General features: G+C 53.5%; 1 protein-coding gene across 1 annotated transcript in view; it reads left to right on the top strand.

Annotated features, from left to right (window-relative positions):
* The window catches only part of LGR6 (leucine rich repeat containing G protein-coupled receptor 6), a 120,988-nt gene that overhangs the window by 26,030 nt on the left and 72,677 nt on the right, over positions 1 to 22,281 (top strand). The window contains exons 3-5 of the mRNA XM_079106021.1: positions 3,125 to 3,196; positions 6,463 to 6,534; positions 15,167 to 15,238. Of these exons, the coding sequence (XP_078962147.1) occupies positions 3,125 to 3,196; positions 6,463 to 6,534; positions 15,167 to 15,238 (216 nt within the window). The remainder of the gene's footprint in view (positions 1 to 3,124; positions 3,197 to 6,462; positions 6,535 to 15,166; positions 15,239 to 22,281) is intronic.

The raw sequence follows: 22,281 nt of genomic DNA, 5'->3' as shown, positions 1-22,281 counted from the left end.
CAGGACCGGATGATGGCAAGCCATCCTTTGAAGCGCTGGCTTTTCAGTCCAGAATAGCTGTTTGAGGGGCCCAGTGCAAAATGAAAATGGAGTGCCTCTTGTCCGAAAATTAGTAAGAATTTCAAAATGGCAATAGCAGAGAATCAAGCTTGGGCCCTTCTGAGCAGGGGCCCTGTGCAGCAGCAGAGGCCATGTGCTCATGAAGTCAGCTCTGGAGACTGTGTGTGTGTGTGTGTGTGTGTGCTGGTCTCAGGGTAGTGGTGGAGGAGCAGAGTTTGAGTTTAGGCTTTGGTGTCCAATTCAGCCATAAGTTAGACCTTAAAACAGAATCCCTAGGCATTTGTACCCTCACGGGGGTCAGAGATAGACTGGAGGGGAGACCAGAGGCCAAGAGAAGGAACCAGGCTTGTCCAAGGTCACACAGCCAAAAAAAGGTTTTCCGACTTAACCGGGAAGACTTGGGTGAACTCTTGTCTTTATGATAGGTGGATGCTTCGGGAAAGTCTGATGATCTTAGCAGTCCAGCACTCCATGATGCACGTGTACAGATGCACACATGTGCCTTCACAGGCGGCACACACCTGTGTGAGCACATCCAAGAGCCTGTGTGCTCCAGCACATGCCCCCTCCTTGTAGGTACTTACAAGCTCATCCAGCCATGTCAGTTAGCCACAACCAGATTCAGGCACCTAAGAATCAGGGTGCCCTCTTACCTCCCCTGGGTTTGGGCATGGCCCCCACGTCTGAGCTGTGTCCTCTGGGTTGCACAGCTGGCCTCCCAGACAGTCCTAGGTCAGAACAACCCACTTGGTAGAGCAGACCCTTGTTAGCAGTTTCTGCATGTTGATCCCTCCCAATCCCAGGGCCCAGAGCCTCTTGCCAGTGCCCTTAGCCCTCCTAGGGCCTGTGGCATCCGCTGGAGGCTCAAGGCTTTGAAATCTCTGCTTGCCCGGCTCTCTCAGCTCTGCACGTTCCTCTTCCTTCCCTTGCCTGGCACCAACCTCACCCTTCTTCCTTTTGTGAGAGGCTGGGCCTGAATGGACCCCCCACCAGACCACTGAAACCGCCCTCCACGCCCCACCCTGGCCCCTCTCCTGAGCACGCAGCTGAGCAGCCCGCTGTCTTGGGGCAGGATATGGATATGGAGGCGGGGGGGGGGGGGGGGGGGGGGGGGGGGGTTCAGGCCCCTCCTCCCAGGGGAGAACAATGAGGCCGCTCGCTCGTCAGGGTGGGGCCGTGGAGCAGCATCAGAGCCTCCCAGTGCCGGCCCCTGGAGGGACAGCTGAGTGATGAGGCCTGAGTCACATGCCCCACGTGCTCCTTGAACTCCCGCTTGGGTGCCTGTCGAGACACATCCAGAAATGCACAGGGTAAATATTTAGAGGTAATCATTTTCGTGGCACCTACCAGCTCCCTCCTCGCTGAGGATGAGCCCGGCCTGGGACTCCAGGAGCAGGAATCGAGTCAGACCAGCATCTGCAGCCTGGGCGTCACTTCCGCCCGCCATGGTCAAGGGCAGTCTCCATCTTCACGCGTCAGATGTAGCCGGAGGCTGGAGGATGAAGCCTGGAAACATCCTGGGAACCAAAGGAACCCTCTTGCTGTTGAAGTTCTCCTGTCTTCCACTGTGACCATCAGCCCACCATGGCCTCCGCCGAGCCCTGCTTCTAGACCTGGCAGGCGGACCTGGCTCTTCTGTATCCACGGGGTCTCAGGGAGGGAACTCTGGGCAAGGACCAGCTCCGCATTTAGCACGCCAGTTCCTTAGCTCCCCCTGCCCGGACATCTTCCTTCCTTAGAGAACGTGGAGTCTGGAGCCCAGGCTTTATCAAAGATAAAGCATTTGAGACTAAACAGTCTTTTTATAGACTGGAACTGGCCCCCCCAGCACGCGTCCCCACCACCCAGCCAGCCTCTCCCTACACACACATAAGGCAACACATTTCTTGGGGGGAAAATGGAGGCATGTTTGAGGGCACATGTGCATTCCCAGAGCAGGGAGAAGGTCTGCAGGTGCTGCCCAGGGACGGGGTAGTCTGGTCTGGACTCACCTCTGCTTACCCGGGGAGGGGACAGGTAGAGGCGAGGCACAGCTGCTAGGACAGAACCCAGAATCATCGGACACACAGGCAGCCTCCGAGAAGACAATGCTAACCAGGACCTGCAAACAAAATCCTAGACTCCTCCCCACCTACCTCCAGGCCTGTGGGGCTGGGACTCTAGCCCACAGGCCACTGAGGGAAAGGTGGAAGGAAGAAGGCAAATATTTATTGGGTTTGTCCTATTTATTAGGCAGTCTGTCAACATTAGTTCACTTGATCCTTACAAGGACGTAGCTAGTTGGTTTTATTTGTCCATTATTATTATTATTATTATTATTACTATTCATCTCATTTTTATGGCTGGTCCTAGTGATCAAGAGCCCCAGGTTTGATAGATAACTGTGGAGGAGAGATTGGACCTCAGGGCCTTTGGCTCCAACGCTCCCGAGCTTTTTTCTTTGTTTTCTTAAATGTAAAATGGAAGCTAGCCTGGGGTTGTTGTGAGGATTAAATGGGATTATTTGGATAAAGGTTAGCCAGGGCCCAGTACAGAGTGGGTCTCCAGTAAACGTCAGTATAATTATTGTGGTTAATTTGTTTGCAGGGCAAAAGAGAGCGACGCTAAGAGCACTCACAGGGTCTCTTAGGTAACGTGGGAGGCTTAGAATGATCTAGGTCGTGAGTCCATGGAGGGACCCGGCAGAGGAGGGAGTCTAAACGTCATCTGCACTAGGGACCCCTTCTTTCCTTCCTCTCTGAAATGCTACGAATTTTGCTCTAGCTCCTCCCTTTGTGGGGAGGTCAGTTTCCTTCATAGTCCCAATAGCAGCTAGTCCCAGGAGAACCCTGCCAAGGAAGAGTGAAAGGCGGAGGGTGAACGGGAGACCGGACAGAGGGTGGCCCTGGGCCTGGCTCCCACCCAGCCCGGCTCTGACCGTGGAGCTAGGAGGGAACAGCAGGGTGGGGGTGGAGCCCGAAAGGGACCATGGGAACTTCTCCCCGCCCCGTGGGGGAGGGGCAGGACAGTGCACACAGTGCTGATGGGCAGCTCACAGCCCCCTCCCCATTTTCTCTCCACGCAGAGACCTCAGCATGAACAACCTCACAGAGCTTCAGCCCGGCCTCTTCCGCCACCTGCGCTTCTTGGAGGAGCTGTGAGTGGATGCTTGGGGTGGGGGCGAAGCTCCTGCTGCCTCTAACAGCTGTAGGCACAGTGCTCCTCAGGAGGAGCGGGGCTCCAGAGAAAAGAAAGGGGCTTGGGAAGCCCAGGTTTTCTTGACAGTGCGTTCTGCTGACCTTGGCTCCAGGATGAGTCCTAGGGGGCAGTGCTGGGTCCACATGGAGGTCTGGACTCTGTCCTTCGTCCCTAAAACCTGTGCCACTTTTGACTTTTTTTTTTTTTTTTCAGTCCCAGGGATCAAATTCAGGGGCTAACTACCAATGAACCACATCTCCAGCCCTTTTTATTTTTTATTTTGAGACAGAATCTCCCTGAGTTGTTTAGGGCCTCATTAAGTTGCTGAGGTTGGCCTCAAACCTGCAATCCTCCTCCCTCAGCCTCCCGAGCTGCTGGGATTCCAGGTGTGCACCACTGTGCCCGGCTCACTCCCTCTAATGGTCCACAGTTGCCCCTCTCCCAGGGTCATCCTGGAGCTGCAGTGGAGCCCGACATCCAGCCACCAGCCACTCTCTAGAGCCCAGTGGTTCTTGTTCTCTGAGATGTTGCTCACCTCCACCCTTCCTTCTCTATCCCCACTGCTACTGCCCCAGACATCTGGGGACACCAGCCCCCTGAGTGACAGATCTACCTCCATTCTGATGTACTCTGTTCAACTTCAAGATGCACCTCACCAGCTCAAGAGCCTTTGGTGGCTCCCCACAACCTGAAGGATCAACTTCTTATACCCTGCCCTACAATGTCCTCTTCCTTGGCAAAGTCCTCTCTGGGTGATCTCTCCCCATGATGTCACTCATGGCCTAGATCCTCCTGCCTGGCCTCACACTCAATGGTGTGCAGGAGGAAGTCACCTGCTCCGTTGGAGTGTGCATCCTGGCTTCTTTGGGAAGCCAGGTCACTCTGTTCTGAGTCTCTCTTTCCCCCAGATCCTTGGGGTTCTACAAAGCTTTGCTTTAACTGCACAAGCTGTGGGCTCCTGGTCCTGGAAATGTTTCCCACCCCATCCGGACCCTGCCTCACCTCCCTCACCCCAACAGTGCTCCTCAAGGATGGAGGGGTCCAGCTCAGCACACCTGTGATCCCAGCAGCTCGGGAGGCCGAGGCAGGAGGATCTCGAGTTCAAAGCCAGCTTCAGCAAAAGCGAGGTGCTAAGCCACTCAGTGAGACCCTGTCTCTGAATAAAATGCAAAATAGGGCTGGAGATGTGGCTCAGTGGTCGAGTGCCCCTGAGGTTAATCCACGGTGCCCCACCCTCCAAAAAAGAATGGGGAGTCCATCACATCCCCAGGGCTGTGGTGAGGTTTGCAGACCAGGTCCTTATTGGATCCTCTGTGCAGAGGGCGAGCTCAAGGTGCCCCGGGGAAACACGCTGAAAGTCCTTCCTGCCACCCTCAGGAAGTCGGCAGGAATAGCGAGCTGTGGGGGCAGCAGGGGAGCTGGCATTGTAACCACGGATGTCAGGACATTGTGTGTGGGAGCGGGCAGGGTGGGCGGAGCTGAGGAGGTGGGGAGGAGGGGAAGGACGAGAGGGAAGAGGGAGAGGAGGGGGAGAGGGAAGGGAAAGCCCGTTTTCAAGGAGGTGGACAGGGTCAAAGGCATTGGAGGGGCCTTCCCAGGTGGAGGTGACAGCCTGTCAAGGGAACAAAAAGGAAGAGCAAAGACCAAGCGCTCAGGAAAGGGGATGAAGAGCAAGGACAACCTAAGCATCTAAGCCTGACTTTGTATCTCCTGCTCCTTGAGACAGGGCCAAAGTACAGAACCCACCCAGGGCACAAGCCCTTCAGTAGAAACCAAGCTTGGTGACCTTAATTCCACACAGTTATTCTTTTAATAACAAATGTCAAGTAAAGAGACTTTTATTCGATTTTCTTTTTGGGGGTGGAATCCAACCCAGGGCTAGGCAAGCATTCTACCACTGAGCCATATCCCCAGCCTGAGAAAATATTTTTAAAAACATAGCTCGTGCCGTATGTCAGTACAATCTCCACATCTGTAAGCCTCGTAGGAGGGGGTGATAACATCCCTGGGGATGTATCTTCTGAGCCACCCACAGTTAACCTCTGCCCGCTCAGGGGTGGGCATTTAGTGTATATGTTGAGTATATTTTATGACATTTGCTCTTTTTATAATTGATCCCCCTGTGACAGATGGCGAAATGCCTTAGTTAGACCAGAATGTCAAACTGGTGCCTGCGCCCCATTTCCCAGTGCCCCTGAGCTGGCAGGGGTGAGCTGTGTGGTGCAAGGCCTGGGGAGAGGCAGACTCGGCACCCCACCCCTTCACAGGTGACATGGGGCAGTGCAGGTCAGTGGTAAAGGGCAGGCTGTGGGTGGCCCAGGTCAGCCCAGGACAGGACTGTGGTGTGGAGTGAGCCCTGAAGGTCGTCAGATCTGGGGAGAGCCCTGGGCTCCTGGAAGGGAAGTGACTCGACACCCTCCACCTCAGTTTGTGGAGGAATTGCTCTTGTGAAGTTTAAGCCTAGCTTGGGGCTCAGTGGCAGAGCCCTTTCCTAGCACATGCGAGGCCCTGGGTTTGATTCTCGGCACTGCATATAAATAAATAAATAAAGTTTCATTGAAACTGAAAAATAAATTTAGCTAAACCCAAAAATCTGAAATCTGAAACTTTTTGACAACTGACCTGACGGCACCACAAGTGAATGATTCTGTGCCTAACCTCGTGTGACGGGTCACAACAGTCAAAGCCCAGGAACACTAAAATCATTGTAGGACTGGAGTTATAGCTAAGTGGTAGAACACGTACTTAACATGCACAAGGCCCGGGGTTCCATCCCCAACGCCAAAACAAACAAGCAAAATTTTTGTATGAAAGTATTTTCGAGCCAGGTGCAGTAGTGCACACCTCTAAACCCAGCAACTCAGGAGGATGAGGCAGGAGGATTGCAAGTTCAAGGCCAGCCTCAGAAACTTAACGAGGCCCTAAGCAGCTCAGTGAGACCCTGTCTCTAAATAAAATACGAAAAGGGCTGGGCATGTGGCTCATTGGTTAGGCACCCCTGCGTTCCATCCTCAGTACCAAAAACCAAACAAGCAAGCAAAGCACCTTACAGGGTTTTTTGAGAATTGAGACGATGTGTGTGGAGTATTAAACGGGTAGAGACCTCAAGAAATGCCGGCTGTTACCACCACCCCACCCTCCCACATCCCAAGAGAGGAAGTAATGGAAGACACCCCCTCCTTAGGTTACCCGCCAACACCACTGACCTTTGTCTCTGATTTCCAGGCGTCTCTCTGGGAATCATCTCTCACATATTCCAGGACAAGCATTCTCTGGTCTCTACAGCCTGAAAATCCTGTAAGTATAGGTGCACCCCAGTTTACCCGAAGGTGCAGCAGAGAGCTCTGTGGTCTAATGGAAGGTTTGCCACCTGAGTCTTGGTTTCCCACTAATGTGCTTCTCATTTCCTGATCTCCACTGGGTTTTATTTGTTCTTTTTGGATACATAGGACAGGAGAGTGCATTTTGACTTTATCTTCACTTTCATCTTCACTCATGATTTCCAGTTCTTGGCTCTGTCTTGTCTGCAACAAACTCGATGACTTGTAAACAAACGTTGAATCGCCTGATGGGCGTGGCACCCCTAGAGGGAAATGAAGTCTCTCTCTCTCTTTTTTTTTTTTTTTTTTTTTTTTTTTTTGGTTTTGTGCTGGGCCTAATGACCAAAGGCATGGGCCTTGTGGGGCAGAGTTCAGATGCAGACCCCAGCGCCCTCCCTGAGACCCCTCAGGCCAGGAGAGGCAGAAGACTGTTTCTGGGGGTGGGGGAGTGGGGGGCGGAATCCAGATGGATTCTCTTTCTCCATTTTTCTTTTTGAGTCTCTGTGCCTTTAGCTCTGAGTTTCCAGTCTCACACAAATCTTCTCCTTCAGCCTTCAGGCTGCTTCCTCCCAGTCCCTTTCACCTTCTCTTTGAAGCAAAAGGAAAGTGAGAGCTGGGGGGGACCTTGCCTTACTTACCTGCCTTTCCCTTGCCATTGGACTGATGATTCATTTGAGAGAAGACTGAGGAACCATCTCCTCTCATCTCAATCCATGACGCACTTCATCCCAACTAATACTGTCCTCCCCGAGGCCTTCTTGTGTCCTTATGATGAGTGAGGGTAGCGGAGGTGGAAACACAGAATCTGAAGGTGGGCTTCCTGGAGAGGACCCCTACCCCAGGGATTGGTTTGGGAAGAAACTGAGGATCTTAGGGGGCTGATTCTGAAGCAAAAGAATGGTCATTTGGAAGCTTTCCTAAGGTGTTGAGCCTTTCTCCAGCTCTGTTACTCCTTCAGCCCCGACTGCACTTGCAGGTTTTCTTTGTATAGTTGAGCAGGTTGTTGACTGCACAGGAGCATCTGCCTGAGGGGATAAGGGACTGAAATCCAGTTCTGTTCCCTGGCTTGATGCTGCACCCATTCAGAAAGAGATACCTTCTTCTAATTTTCTTAAAGTTGCTTTTGGACTAGCAGCGGCCCTTTCCACATGGTCCATGAACTAGCTTCCAACCAGCCAACAATCCACACCTAAGCACTTTTGCCGGGCACCTCTGGTCGCCAGCTCTCTCTCCATCTGCCTCTGATCTCTGACTCTTGGGGCTCTCCTGACCTCTATCCCTCCTTCATTCTCTACTCTGCCCGTGGGTCCCGCCTGTCTCTGTACCAGCCTCAGCCTCCTGTCTCGCCTCCTCTCTGGCCTCAGACCTTTCTCTCCCTCTCTGCCCCTCTGTGCCCTGCCTCTCCTGTCTCCTCTCTGCCTCTTCTCTCTCTCTTGCTCCCCATAAGCACCATGCCCCGGGGGGTGGGGAGGGATTCTGAACCAGACGCAGGGTGCAGGCGGCCTGCTTGGTGGCATGTCTGTGCCCAGTGGCAGGCTCAGACCTGCAGCTGGATTAGAGAGCAGGGCTCTTTTTGCTGGGCCTTCAGAAGATGGGAGACTCACGTCCCGTTCCTAAGACTCTGGCTTAGAGATGAGCCTCCTCTTTCTTCTCTGCCTGCATTAGGCAATAAATCAAAGCCTAGGAGAAACCGCAGGGGCCCGCTGCCCCCTTTCCACCCACAGCGCCTTGGTGCAGCCGCAGGGCAGCCGGGAGAGCGGAGGCCAGCCAGCCCATCCACCCCCATTCTGCCAGTGACCTCCGTTTGGCCACCAACCTGCGTGTCCTTCCTATGCCTGCAGACCTCTGCCTTAAGAAGGGGCATCCTCTCACTCCAGTGCTTCGGGCAGAAGATTCCACGTGCATCCTGGCACTGTGACCTTCCTGGTGTCTGATGTTCCCTTGTTGCAGGTCTTTTTATTGTTTGCCTTTCAGACCTGCCAGAGAAATAGACCGTAGTGTGCACCCCCAGCCAAAGAGCCTCCTTTTGTTCCAGGGGTCCTAGCCGCTTCCTGGTCTTCTCTATGTTGGGGACCTTCTCCGAACTGCACCTTCCTTTCTCCCAGGCCTGGTGGTTCCTGGGAGACACTCTGCCTCCTTTTTACCCTCCCAGAGGCAAAGGAGTCAATAAAGTGGATTCCCTCTTGGATCCTCTCTGGACTCTCTGAAGGGACGGTGGCAGCACCCCTCTCGTGTCCTCCCCCCATGCCAGCCCTGGAGTTCTCGCTAGGGCTTCGCCTGTCTCTGCTCTCTTGGATCAGGAGAGTTGGTCCCCACAGGAAGTGGCCAGCCCTGGGCTCCTTTCTGTCCAGACATCGGATTCCCTACCAGGCTCACTGCTGGTGCTGTCCCAAGGGAAGCCACAGTTCTTGCTGCCCCAAGCACATGGGACAATGGCCACACCTCCAAGGGTCCTGTCCTGAGTGTCTACAGGGCCTGGCGGTAGCTGTGGCCAGAGCCCCTGGGCGCAGGATGTGTGTCTGTTAAGCCTCTGGGTCTTTATCTCAAAAGCTTCCAGCCCCCCCCCCCCCCCCAGGCTTCTTTCTCAAGGGCTTTCCTCCTGCAAGACCAGAGAGCAGGACCTTAGTCCTTAGTCAGGCCTTAGTCCACTCCTCTGAGGACCAGCCAGGGCCTGTGCCCTCCCTGCATCAGGATTCCGTTGCTCCATCTACAAAGATTCCTACTGGTACTGGGCACAGTGGCATACATGTGATCCCAGCAACTCAGGAGGCTGAGGCAGGAGGATCAATAGTACCAGGCCAGCCTCAGCAACTAAGAGAGACCCTGTCTCAAAATAAAACAAAAAGGTCTGGGAATGTGACTCAGGAGTAAAGTACCCCCTAGGTTCAATCCCTAATACTGGGGGAGGAAAAAGAGAGAGAGAGAGAGAGAGAGAGAGAGGGAGAGGGAGAGAGAGAGAGAGAGAGAGAGAGAGAGAGAGAGAGAGAGAGAGAGAGAGAGAGAGAGAGAAAAGAAAAGAAAAGAGAAACTTCCCTTGGGCCTTGGTTACCTCACCAGAGCCAGATCCAGGAAGCAGGGGCTGACCGTCAGGGCCTTACCTCCGGGCCCTGGCTCCGGTAGACTGGGCAGATTTCCCTAGAAGCCTTCCTCCTGGGCTGAGCCCCAGAACCCCTGGGAGCCGGTGACTGCAACTTCCTTGCCTGTGCCGTCTTGGTGAAGATAAGGGTCTGGAAGGGAACTCACTTCTTCTGAGTGGGCCCATCCCTCTGAAGCCCTGGCTGGAGGGCACAGAGGAACAGGAGGGAAAGAATCTCTCTGGCCCGTCCTTGAGGACATCTCCCTGTGCCAGCCTCTAGGGCCTCTGTGCCAGGGACATGGGTCTGTCTGGGGTTGTTATGGACTGTGTTTACTCTCCACCTGGCCAGACAGTGACCGTGCCTGGCCCAGAGCTGGGGCCATCTGTGTTGATGAACTGAGAACTGACCCCACGAGGGACGTGTGAGCCTCTGGGGACTGCCAGGCTCTGTGTGAGCCTCGCCGGCCTGCCTCACGGGCCTGGCTGTCCGGAGCCCAGGGAGACTCTCAGGGCCATTCCTCTACACGAGGCACACACAGCGGGTCGCCTGCGTCCTTCCAAAGGCTTGGTTGACAGGAAATGGGTCTCGAGTGCAGCCAGAAAACTGGAGTCCAGACGCAGGACCTCACCAGAGTCGGTGCCAGGGAGGACATTCGATGTCCTCTCCCTGCCAATCATTGTTTCATCATTTAAAATGGGATCCTTGGAATAAATTTCCCTACATCTTTAGCTACAAAAACTTAAAACAAAGGCTGAGGGTATAGGTCAGTGGTAGAGCTCTGGTCTAGTGTGGATGGAGCCCCAGCACCGCACCTAGAAAAGGAAAAAAAGAGAGAGAGAGAAAAAACCCCAGAAATTTAGAAACACCTTGTGTAGAAGTCTCGATATATAAAACAGCTGAGAGAGGACTCTGAGTGTATGCCGGGGAAGCTCCAGGCTCTGTCTTGTCCACTCCAGGAACACCAGGGCACCTTTACAGAACCAAAGAAAGGGCTTTGGAACCTCTGCGGAGTCACCTGTAGGACCTTCTGGCTGTGGTACTCCTGGTCCTGCCCCCAGTGCCTCTCTGATGTTCCCCAGGTGTTATGGTTTAGATGTGGTGTTCCCCAAAAGCTCACAGCTCACAACGCAAGGTTTGGGGGAGAAATGATTGGGTCATAGCCTTTGCCTAATCAGTGGGTTAATCCCTAATGGGATTAACTGAGTGGTAACTGGAGGCAGGTGGGGTGTGGCTGGAGGAAGTGGCTTATTGGGAGTGTGGCCATAGGGTACAAATTTTGTATCTGGAGAGTGAAGTCTCTCTCTTGCTTGCTTGCTGATCGTCATGTGAGCCGCTTCCCTCTGCCACACTCTTCCACCACGATATTCCACCCCAAGGAATGGAGCTAGCCTTCTATGGACTAAGACCTCTGAAACTGTGAGCCCTCTAATAAACCTTTCCTCCTCTACAATTGTTCTGGTTGGGTCCTTAAATCACAGCAGAGAAAAAGCTGACTAAAACACCAGGACACAAGGAGGGAGGGTGCTGAGGACTAGACTTCTGCCAGACTCACCTCCACATGAGAATCACCTGAAGCCAGGTGTGGAAATGACACCTGTAATCCCAGCAACTTGGGAGGCTGAGGCAGGAGGATTGCAAGTTGGAGGCCAGCCTGGGCAGTTTAGTGAGATCCCATCTCAAAAGAAAATAAAAATGACTGGGGGCGTGGGGCTCAGTGGGGCTCAGTGGTAGAGCAATTGCTTAATAAGTGCAAGGGTCTGGGTTCAATCCCCAGTAACCAAGAAAAGAAAGAAAAGGAAAAAAAAAAAAAAAAAAAAAGACAAAATAAGAAAAAAAAAAAACACTGTGAATTCGATAAACTGCGAATGTCTAATATTGCTCCCCCAAAGATTCTGTCCCAGAGACTTAACTGGGTTACAGTGTGCCTGGGCATTGGGAATTTAAAAACCTTCCAGGTGATTCTAACATGCAGTCAGGGTTGGGAGTACAGGATTTAATAGACTCTCTTTCACCAGGCAGAACCAGGGCCAGCAAGAGAAGTAGGGAAGGTGGTCACAAAAGCACTGTCCCGGGAGATAGGACTGAGATCCTGGTCCCAATTCTGCCATGAATTCGCTTTGCAACTCAGGGCAAGTCAACGCCCCTCTCATCTTCCATCTCTTCATCTTGAAAAAGAGGCTGATCCCTTCTAAAAGTTCCAGTGGAAGAAAATTTAAGTTCCCTGTGAGGATGCTACAGAATCTGTGTTGGGGGTACAATTCCTACACCTTAAAGGTCTTTCTAGATTTCTCTGTTTAGGATTTGGCAGAGGAAGGGTGGGGCTTCTCAGAGGTGAGGGATGCAGAGAGGTGCTCACTGAGGGTGGAAGTGCACCCGTGCAGGCCTAGCCTGGGGCCTAGAGGGCTGGGGCTCTGTGCGGCCTGAGCAGCCCTGACCCCCTTTCCCAACCACCATTTCCCCTGTGTCTTTGCTCCACGCCTGCAGAGGCCTCGGGGTGAGAATCAAGGTGATTCCCCACTGAGGTGGGGAGTGAAGTGCTCATCTTTTCCCTGAAAGAAGTCAGAATGGCTGGAGGGACAGAAGGCTCCCGCCAGCATGTCCTCGGCTCCTCTACCCTGCATACAGGGTCGCAGGTTCCCAGGAGCGCCAGCATCCTGCCTGGGGAGCTGCCTGGAGTCCCGTGGCCCAGCAGGCCCAGTTCTAGGAGAGGAACCTGAAGAGCCGGTCACTTCCCCTAGTTGACCTGGTACTTCTTTGTGTGAGATCCTGTGAGACGAAACCCTTGAATGTTACCACTGAGTGAGTTTGTGCCTCTTCTGGCAGCTTCTTCTTTTAAAAGATGAAGGACTTGAGGCTCAGAGAAGGGGAGTGACTTACCTGAGTCCTTCAGTTAGTGGTAGAACTGAGACCAGATATTAATGACAACAGTCAGTGACGTTAATCAGTGTCCCTGTAGTGTTTCTTGTGTGTGAGGCACGGCTGCGCAGGGTTTACGAAGGCTCTTTTATTTGACCATAGTCGGCGCGTGAGGTCACTGTTATTAACCCCAGTTGATAGAGGAGGAACCGGAGTCCCCGGGGGTTTAAGTGCTTCACCTATCACACACCTAGAGAGGGGCAGAGCTTAGGGTACAGTCCCAGGGCCACCTGACCAGAGCCTGCATGTGGGATGTCATATTTAAGGAAGCGGGAGAGGCGTAGGTTTAAATTCCACTCGTGAAGGAAAATCGTGTCATTGGAAAGCACCATGTAGGGCCTGGGCTGGAGAGGCCAGGAGGCGGAGACCTTGGGGATCATGGAGTGTGCATGGAAAGGGACGGGGTCCTCCAGCTGCTCAGGGCCTGGGCCTTCCCCCACGCTGCCCTCCCTCTTCTGCTGGGCAAGACCGCAGTCCCAGGGTTGCCCCGAGTCTGCCCTTGTTCTCCCATCCTCAGCTTCGCCTGCACGAGGGGCTTCTCTCGGCACCTCCACAGTCCTGCACAGGACGATCGTTCTGTCCTTGTGGTGACGTGGTTCTATTCGTTTCTATTCGTATCTGGGGTCTTCACATATCCATAAGAGGAGATCAGGGAAGGTAACCCGTGTGACCCTGACCTGGACAGTCACACGGGAGGCACCAATGACGACCAGGCTCATCGTCTTACCCCTCAGCATTTTCTGGCCCCTGCTTTACCCTTCCATCTGGATAGGTGCTATGTGGTGTCATTGGTCAAGCATTCAAACTCTGGATTCAAACCCCAGCTCTGTCCCTTACCAGCTGTGGGACCTCACAATGATCTGGTGGAGTCATAACAAGGATAAGTTTGGTTGAATACCTGTAATGCCCCAAGACCAGCGCATGGCACACCAGCTCTTACTAAACTCCAAGGTCAGCAAATGAGCCCTATTTCCTGAAGCCCAGTGATACCCAAGTGACCTTGGGCAAGGTGTTTTTCCTCTTGGGGTCTTAGTCTTCCCCTCTGGATGAGGACTGACAGTACATCACAGAGGGAAGACAGGGCCCTCAGTGCAGTGACATACTGGGTGCATAGTAGGTGCTTGCTTAGAGCCCAGCACCCCCACTCTCTCCCCCAACAATTCTCTAGGAGCCTGGCCAGCTGAGGCAGACCTACAAATGCACCTGGCTCCTCCCTGGACAGGGTGCTTGCAACAGGGTGCTTGGGAGGGGATGCTCCCTCACCCTGCCTGGGACAGTCGCCTTGTCCTTCCTGCCTCCCCAGCTATTTCCCGAGCTCATACTCCCTGGGTGCCCTCCTTCTCCTTTTTGGATCTGGTAGCTCAGGGGCAAAGGAAGTTCTGATGGCAATGGCTACCAAGGGCTTCCCTCCCATTTTGTCCCCCAGCGTCTCCCTTAGAACCAGACAAGCAGGACCCTTGCTCAGGGCCCTGCCTCAGGGACTTCCTGCACTGTGTAGTGACTTCCTCAAAATGTCCTAAGGCCCCTCTGCTGCCGGGAGTTGGCCGGTTCCTCAGCACCTCCTGGAAAGGCACCCCATTCTGCCTTTGCTCCTGCCTGCATGTGCTCTGCCCCTCTGCTCTCCCCAGGCCCCCAGGAGCTCCGGGACCCCAGCCTGGGGAGACATCCTGGGGTCCTATGGCCCAGCCCCTGTTCTAGGATGGCAGCTCGGTGAGGCTCATTTCCACTGGTTGGTCTGGTACCTTTTTGAATGCTGTTATGAGACTGGCCCCCCAGAACAGGCTGATGTGCTGATCTAGCCTACTTCCAATTCTTTTTTTCCTCTCTCTCCTTCCTTCCTTCCTTCCTTCCTTCCTTCCTTCCTTCCTTCCTCCCTCCCTCCCTCCCTCCCTCCCTCCCTCCCTTCCTTTCTTTTCTTCCTTCCTTCCTTCTCTTTTCTTGTGGTACTAGGGATAAAAACCAGTGGTACTCTACCACTGAGCTACCATTTTAATTTTATCTTGAGACAGGGTTTCACTAAGTTGTCCAGGCTAGCCTTGAACTTGGGATCCTCCTTCCTCAGCCTCCCGAGTCACTGGGATGACAGGGGTGTGCCACTGTGCTGGGTTTCAAACAGTAGCTATAGGCAAGGACTCCTGGAGCCCTGACACCCTAGGGGTGTCCTTACCCTCATCCACGTACTCCCCTTCCACAAAGCAACCACGAGCCTCTCGAATGGATGGAGAAACTGAGGCCAAGGGAGAAAAACCATTTCCCCACCTGCTTGCTGGCCAAACTTCGGCAGAATTCCATGGATTCTGACTTCCGCTCTTGTTGCTTCGAGCACATCTCCCCTTCTTTTCGTCATTCTCTTTCCTCCTGCCTTGTCCTGAAAGCTCTTCTGAGATTCTCTCTCCCCACCCTGGGCCTCCCAGCCTCCACTGCACCCACATACCTCCACAGCCTCTGACTCCCCACTAACAGTAGTGGGGAGGGGCTGGGCCAGGATTCCCTCTGGGGCTCTCAAGCAAGGGGGTGGGGCCTGGCTTGGGGCAGGGGATTCAAGGGAGGAGCCCTCACCCCTGCCACCCCTGTCCTCATTCCCTGTGGGTCCTCAAAGCCCCTTTTTCCTTCCAGGATGCTGCAGAACAACCAGCTGGGAGGGATCCCGGCAGAAGCGCTGTGGGAGCTGCCGGGCCTGCAGTCTCTGTGAGTCACCCCAGGGCTGTCTCGGGGATCACCAGCTTCCTGGGGCCTGAGTCACAGTGCAGGCCCCCCGCCTCCACCCTCCCTTCCCCTGCAGGTCCCCTTCTCCACTCCATGTTCCAACAGCTGGCTACCCCTGGCTTCAGTTTCTTTGGGGTTTTTTGTTGTTGTCGGCAGCGGTGTGTCTGTGTACACTTGTGTGTGTTTGGGGGAAGGAAGACCTCCACTGCAGGGCTGTGGGAATGGGACCTCCCCAGGTAGGGCCACCGGGGCAGCAGTCCTGAGGCGACTGGCCTTCTGCCATGGCAGCCTGGGGTGCGGGGTGGAGACTGCCGCCCCAGAGAATGTCGGGAAGGGGCTGTCTAGTCCACCCAGGCTGCTCCTGCCCCGGAGGCTCTGCACGAGGAGGGAAGATGGGTGGGAGGGAGGACCCGTAGTCAGGGACTCATGGGCCACCAGCGATAGCCCCATTCCTCCAAGGAGCCCTGTAGTTCCTCTCTTGACCAGCAGGGGCATCATGGCAGCAAGACCAAGCCTGTGGGGGAAGCGGGAACAGGTGCTCCAGGGGGATGGAACCCAACCCAGTGGTCCTCTGGGTCAGTGCTGGGTTCTGTCCACACAGCACACAGCACAGACCTGGGACAGGGTAGGTGCCTCGGACGTGCCTGTGGAACCCCGCTGTATTTTCAGTGACATCTCATTATCCTACCGGAGAATGAATTCATATTTTGGGAGAAATCAAAGTTGGAGGACAAGATTAGGCATGACAGTAGCCAGCAGGAGGAACAGAGACACTGACAGCATAGAGGACAAAGGCCTCTGGTATTCGCAGCTTTAGGACCTGCCGTGGCCCGGCCCAGTGCAAGGATGTGGAAGTCAGACGACTCAGAACTGTCGTGCCTGACTTGAGTGGCAGGTGGGGAGGTGGCTTTTCTCTCTGTGGCTGACATTTGGCCCCCATTTCACCATAAAAACATGTGTCCAGTGGGGCACAGTGGCCCATGCCTGTCATCCCGCAGCTCAGGAGGCTGAGGCAGGAGGATCGCAAGTTCAAGACCAGCTTCAGAAACTTAGAGAGGCCCTCAGCAATTTAGCAAGACCCTGTCTCAAATTAAAGAGGGCTGGGGATGTGGCTGGAGGGTAAAACAATTTTGGGTTCAATTCCCAGTCCAAAAAAAAAAAAAGAGAGAGAGGAAAAAGAAAAAACCCAGTCATGGGGGTCCTGACAGAACCTGCCTCCCCTCATTTTCTCGTCTTTTCACCCTCCATCCCAATGTGTCTAGGACTGTGGCCCCAGTGGCCTCTCTCCTTCCAGCCAGCCCCACCTCTGGAAGAGCCAGCAACCCTGGTGCCCCTCGGGCCAAGGTCAGGAGATCAAAGGCTAGGAAAGCCTGTGCTTGCTCCCCCCTGGCGGGGCAGACTAAACATTTACTTAGGGCACCAGCAATGGACAGGGACAGCCAAAAATAAGAGGGGTGTGTGTGTATGTGGGGGGGTTGACATTTCATCCAGAGCATCAAAGAGGACTTCATGGGAAAAAATTTGGACTTCACTGGACAACTTTGCACTTATTTTAAGGTTAAGTTGTTTTTACATTTTTTTTAAAATCATGGATCCCATTTTTTGCTTAGGGGTTCTAAAGGTCTTACTTTCAGACGAGGCTGGAGCTTCTGAGTTAGACACATAGTTTCCCCTACACTTTCTGGGACACGGGCAGCCCCTGTGGCTTGGAGAACTAGACAGTTAGTGTCCATCCCCAGCCCTCTGGCTCCCTGATGCTTGGGTGGATCAGGGTAGGGGGCAGACACCCCATTCCCTGCTTCCCCAGATATGAGGCAGATGAATGGATTTGCCTCTTGCCGTCCTTTGAGAATAGCACCAGCCAGCCGGAGAGAAAACTTGGCTTGTGGTCCTGGTGCCAACCCTGACTACTGTGGGGCTAAGTATCCTCCCGGCCTACCTCACAGGGTTGTCACGAAGATGAGTGTGGAATACACATGAAAGGGACTCCAAAAGGTCGCACCCAGCTGCGATATGCGGTGAAGTTATTGTAATATTGTTTATCTAAAGGGTCATTGATTCATTCATTTTGCAAATAATGTTGAGGCCTTACTGAGGCAGCAAAACCTGAGTTGAGTTTTGAAGGATTAGGAAGTGTCAGTCAGGTGAAGAGGAAGAACGTCACGGCAGAGGGAACAGTGCACTCTAGGGCACAGAGATAAGAAGGCATCCTGAGTGCGCTCTGGAGAATTTACAGAGGGAGCTTGGCTGAACCGTATGTGCCCTGTTGGGAGCCCAGTGGGAAAGGTGGTGATGGGGAGAGATCTGGAATTAGCAAGTGATGATGCCTGACGGGTAGCAAGGACTTTGCTAAAGATCTGGACCTTATGCTTAAGACAGTGGGGAGCTGGGCTTGGAGTGTGGCTCAGCGGTAGAACGCTTGCCTAGCACGCATGAGGGCCTGGGTTCCATCCTTAGGGCCTCAAATAAGTGGGGAGCTGTCAAAGGACTCCTAGCAGGAGAGCAATGTGACGGGGTTTGGGTCTCCCCTCCATCATTTTGGTAGCAGATGGAGGCCAGCCTGGAGGTGGGGAGCCAGCAAAGAGGCTCCTGAGTGAAGGGAGCATGACAGTGGTCAAAGCAGGGACAGTGGAAAGAGGAGATGTTGGTGGACTCTCAGAATGTCAAGAAGCCAGGTCAGGACTCTGGCGTCGGACTCCCTGGGTTCAAATCTCACCTCCTTCACTTACCACCTGGGAGACCTTGAGCAGATTACTCAACCACTGTCCTTCTGTTTCCTTATCACTAAAAGGGAGATGACGATGGTATCTATGTCCCTCGATAGGATAGCAAGAGAGGAGGTGATGAGCGCAGACAACTCAGAACAATTACCGTCATGATTCGTAGTAGCATCGATGGATGGGGGAATTGGAAAAAGGTCAAGTCGACAACCGGTTCTCTGGCTTTGACCTCAGGGCGGATGGACAATCGGGTCACCAAGAGATTGGCACATGATAAGAGCTCATGATGAACATGTTGGACAAGTAGTAAATAAGAAGTGAAGCCAAAGGGTGACCAGACAGGCTGGAAGTTTGGTCACTCTGCCTGTGGGTCACTAGCATGTGCGTGTGTGCATGTGTGTGTGGTGAATGGGGGATGCATAACCCAACCCAGGGTCTGTGTGATTGATGTGACGTCCTGAGCTTTGGGAAGATGAGGATTCGAGGGCAGACCACCTCAGACCTCAGTGTGGTGCTGCTGCCTGTGTTTCTGGTCCCTCCCTCTTGGACAGCAAGACCAGCCCCAGTTGCTAGGCTGAAGGGAGAAGTGGAATAAGGGCGGTATGTGGAGCCCCCATGAGCCAGCGACTGCCATCTGATGAGGAAACAGAGACACAAGTGTGGGGGTTCTCCAAGGTCAGGACTGGCGAATTGGGAAGACAGACCTGCACCCGGGCTGTTGGACTCCAGAATCTGCAGGACAGGCCACCTATTCCTACTTTCCCAGGAGTATCAGCAAAACCAATAGACGAGGAAGGCATACAGGGGACACACCTCTGCCTGTGCTCCTCCAGGGGTGGGGGGTCCTTCCCAGAGCAGGCAGGGTACACCTAGGGGGTCATCCCTGGAGATGACCGCTCTTCATCTCCAGAAGGGAGAGGTCCCTGCATCCTCTCATAAACATTCCGGAGCCTCAGGGAAGGATCTGCCTGGTGGTCCTGCTTTCTACCAGCTAGAACTGGACTTGGGGGAGTAGGAACTAAGTTTGGGGGAATCTTAGGTGGGGCTGGGTAGGGTTGGGGCCAACCTGCCCAGCATTCCAGGCCCCAGGTACAGAGTCAGACGTGGCGCACAAGCTGTTTGGCTTGGCACCTGGGCTGGCAGCACCCAGCCCCCCAAGTTCCCCTCCCTGGATACACTTGCTTCCTTCCCCAGCTGATGTGGGAGGGGGAGGGCGGTCACGCCAGACGTGTCACGCCAGGCTTGAGCTCAGGCCAAGAGAAACTGCGGGAAGCCAGCGGAGACAGGGGGAAAATAGAAACTGGTGGGGGCGAGGCAGGGCCGGGGAGGGGGGAAAGTGGGAAAAACAGAGCAGCAGCCCAGGAGGAGCCGGGCACGGAGCTGCTCCCAGCGGAGGTCCCAGGAGAGGAGTCAGGAAAGCACAGTGGCAGGAATAAAGGGGAGAAAATAGAAAAACAGCCTGGTCCTGGACACCCTAGGGGGGAAACGCATAATTACAAAGGACAGCCACATGAAACGTGTGTGGCGCTGGGAGATTAATCAAGAGCAGCACCAGACTCCCAACTGGAACCCGCTAGGACGACCACAACCCCTTCGGCTCAAGGCAGCCGATTGAAAACACGCTGGCAGCCGCCGAAGGGAAAGAGGTAGAGAGGCTGGTGGAAGGATGTGTGCGTGCGGATGTGCCCGCGGGCACGGGGAGGTCGCTGGGCTTGGGGCAGGAAGGAGTGGCTCTGTCTTGGCACACTTCAATATGTGAAGCACATTCTCTCTCTCATTTAATCCTGGAAGCCCTATAAAGTAGCTTCTATCATGTCCACTTTATAGATGGGGCAACTAAAACCCAGAGAGACGAAGGAACTTGCTTGAGGTCACAGAGCTAGGATAGCATAGAGCTGGAATTTTAGTTTGGTTCTGAATCCAAAGCACCATGCTCTTCACCTTTATCCTTTAGTACCTCTCTGAAGCTACAAGTTTTATGATTCAGAGACTTAGATTTAAATCCTGGTCCTGTCACTAACTAGTTGTAAGGAAAGTCATCTCCCTTCTGAGCCTGAAGTTCCTCATCTCTAAAATGGGAGGGTCAAGTGGGAGGATTGGAAGAAAGGCGTCTCAAGAGCATGTCATGCCATAGAGATACAAGGATTTCCTGATGGGATGACTGGCTTTGGAATTGCTTGTGATTACTGTGTGCTTGTTCCCTCTGGGCCTCCGTCTTTCTCTGTGCAGTGGAGAGCACTCTCCTTGAACCCTTCCAGTCTCCCGAGGATGCTGCACACTTGAGGAGCATCCCAGGAAAAACGACACCTGCACATCCCAGGAAAAACGACAGTCATTCTGCCCAATGGCAGAGTTCCCAAGGGAACAGGGATAGGAGGTATTCCCAGAGAATGCCAAATGCAGGGGACTTCTGGACAGGCCCCTCTTTCCATACCTCTGACCCTCCTCTAAGGGTTAAGTTGTGTCCCCAAATAATGCCCAGGGCCAGACTAATAAGAACCAGTACTTGGACAACATTTGGCGAGTACGAGTCACTTGTTTATTGCCTCAGTTCTCACCCTACTCCTCTGGGACAGTTATTGCTAGTCAACTTGTCACCCCACTGTATAGATGAGCAACTGAGGCACAAAGGGTGAAGTGGCTTGTCGCAGCACCAGGGCCAAAATTCAGGTGGCCACGTGGATGTTTATAGTAGCTCATTTCATAATAGCCAAGCTTTGGAACCAACCTAGGTGCCCTTCATCAGATGAATGGATAAAGAAAATGTGGTATATATACACAATGGAATATTACTCAGCCATAAAGAATGAAATTATGACTTTGCTGGTAAATGGATGGAACTGGAGACTGTCATGCCAAGTGAAATAAGCCAACCCCCCAAAAAACCAAAGGCTGAATGTTCTCTCTGATATGCGGATGCTAATATATAATGAGGCAGGGGGTGAATAGAACTTCATTGAATTAGACAAGGGGAAATGAAGGGAAGGGGAAGGGGATAGAAATGGGAAAGGCAGTAGAATAAATTGGACCTTCCTGTGTTCGCATATGAATACATGAAGACATGACCTGTGCAACTGTGTCATGTTCAACCACAAGGACGGGAAGTTACACTGCACGTATGTATGATATGTCAGAATACATTCTACTGTCATGTATAACTAAAAAGAACAAATAAAAAAAATTCAGGTGGCCAGGCCCAGCATCCGCACACACACTTGTGAGGCAGGGCCGCCTCCCGGAGCAAGTCTGAGGCGTTGAGCGAGAGTCCGCCAACGTGGGGCATGGGTCACTGTGGTGTTTCCAGAGCACTCACTCCCAGAGCCGGCCTTGAGCAGAGCTTGGCCTGGAGTGGCTGGAGGATGCTGGATTGTCCTGCTTTGGCCCTTCCCTGAGGAGTTCTAGCACTAAGCAGGCCTTCCAGCTTCAGAGAGTATGGGGGTACTAATACCTGTTTCCAGTAGCAGCTCAGCCATCTTAACCGGTATCAGGAGCAACACGTGTACCTAGAGCCCCAGCTTACACACAGGTCTGAGAAGGGACAGGCCATGCCCAGGACTCTCCCAAGGGCCACAGATGGAGTCAGGGGTGGAACAAAGTCGGGTCTTAGAGGCAAGCCTTCAGGAGGCCCTAGAGGGAGGCCTGGGTGATTTCAGAAGAAGGAGCCAGTTCTGTGGGGGTTGGGGGGATTCCCTCCAGGAGGCCTGCTCTTGGGCTTCCTGAGCACTGAGGGAAGGAGAGGCCCAGGAGACGAGGAAGGGACGGAGGCTAGAGAGCGGGGAACACCTGGACAGAGCTGACAGAGCAGGGTACGCTCTTCTCAAGGTGTGGTCTCCAGAGCAGCAGCAGCCACACTTGGGAGCCTGTTAGAAATGCAAGTTCCAGAACTATTGGGTCAAAGTTTCTGACAGCGGGCCCAGCAATCTGTGTTTGGGGAAGCCCTCTAGAAGATTCTGAGGTGCGCAGAAGATTAAAAACTGCTGACGTGGGAAAAGGATGGTAAAAAAGCCACCACAAACTAGGTGGCTTCAAGCAACAGAAATTCATCCTCTCACAGTCCTGGAGGCCAGAAGCCTGCAATCAAGGAAGTTCTAGGGGAGAATCCTTCCTCGCCTCATCCAGCTTCTGATGGCTTCACGTTCCTTGGGCTGCCACCCTTCAATCCCTGTCTTCCATCTTTGCATGGTCTTTTCCTCTTCTCCTGGGTCTCCCTGTAGTCTTTTATAGGGACACTTGTCACTGGGTTTAGGGCCAAGCCAGATACTCCTGATGATCTCATCTCAAGATCCTTAATTTGATTATACCTGA

The sequence above is a fragment of the Sciurus vulgaris genome (assembly GCF_902686455.1).
Source record: "Sciurus vulgaris genome assembly, chromosome: 12".
In the NCBI taxonomy this organism is placed as follows: domain Eukaryota; kingdom Metazoa; phylum Chordata; class Mammalia; order Rodentia; family Sciuridae; genus Sciurus; species Sciurus vulgaris.
This window is presented reverse-complemented; position numbering and strand designations above follow the sequence as displayed.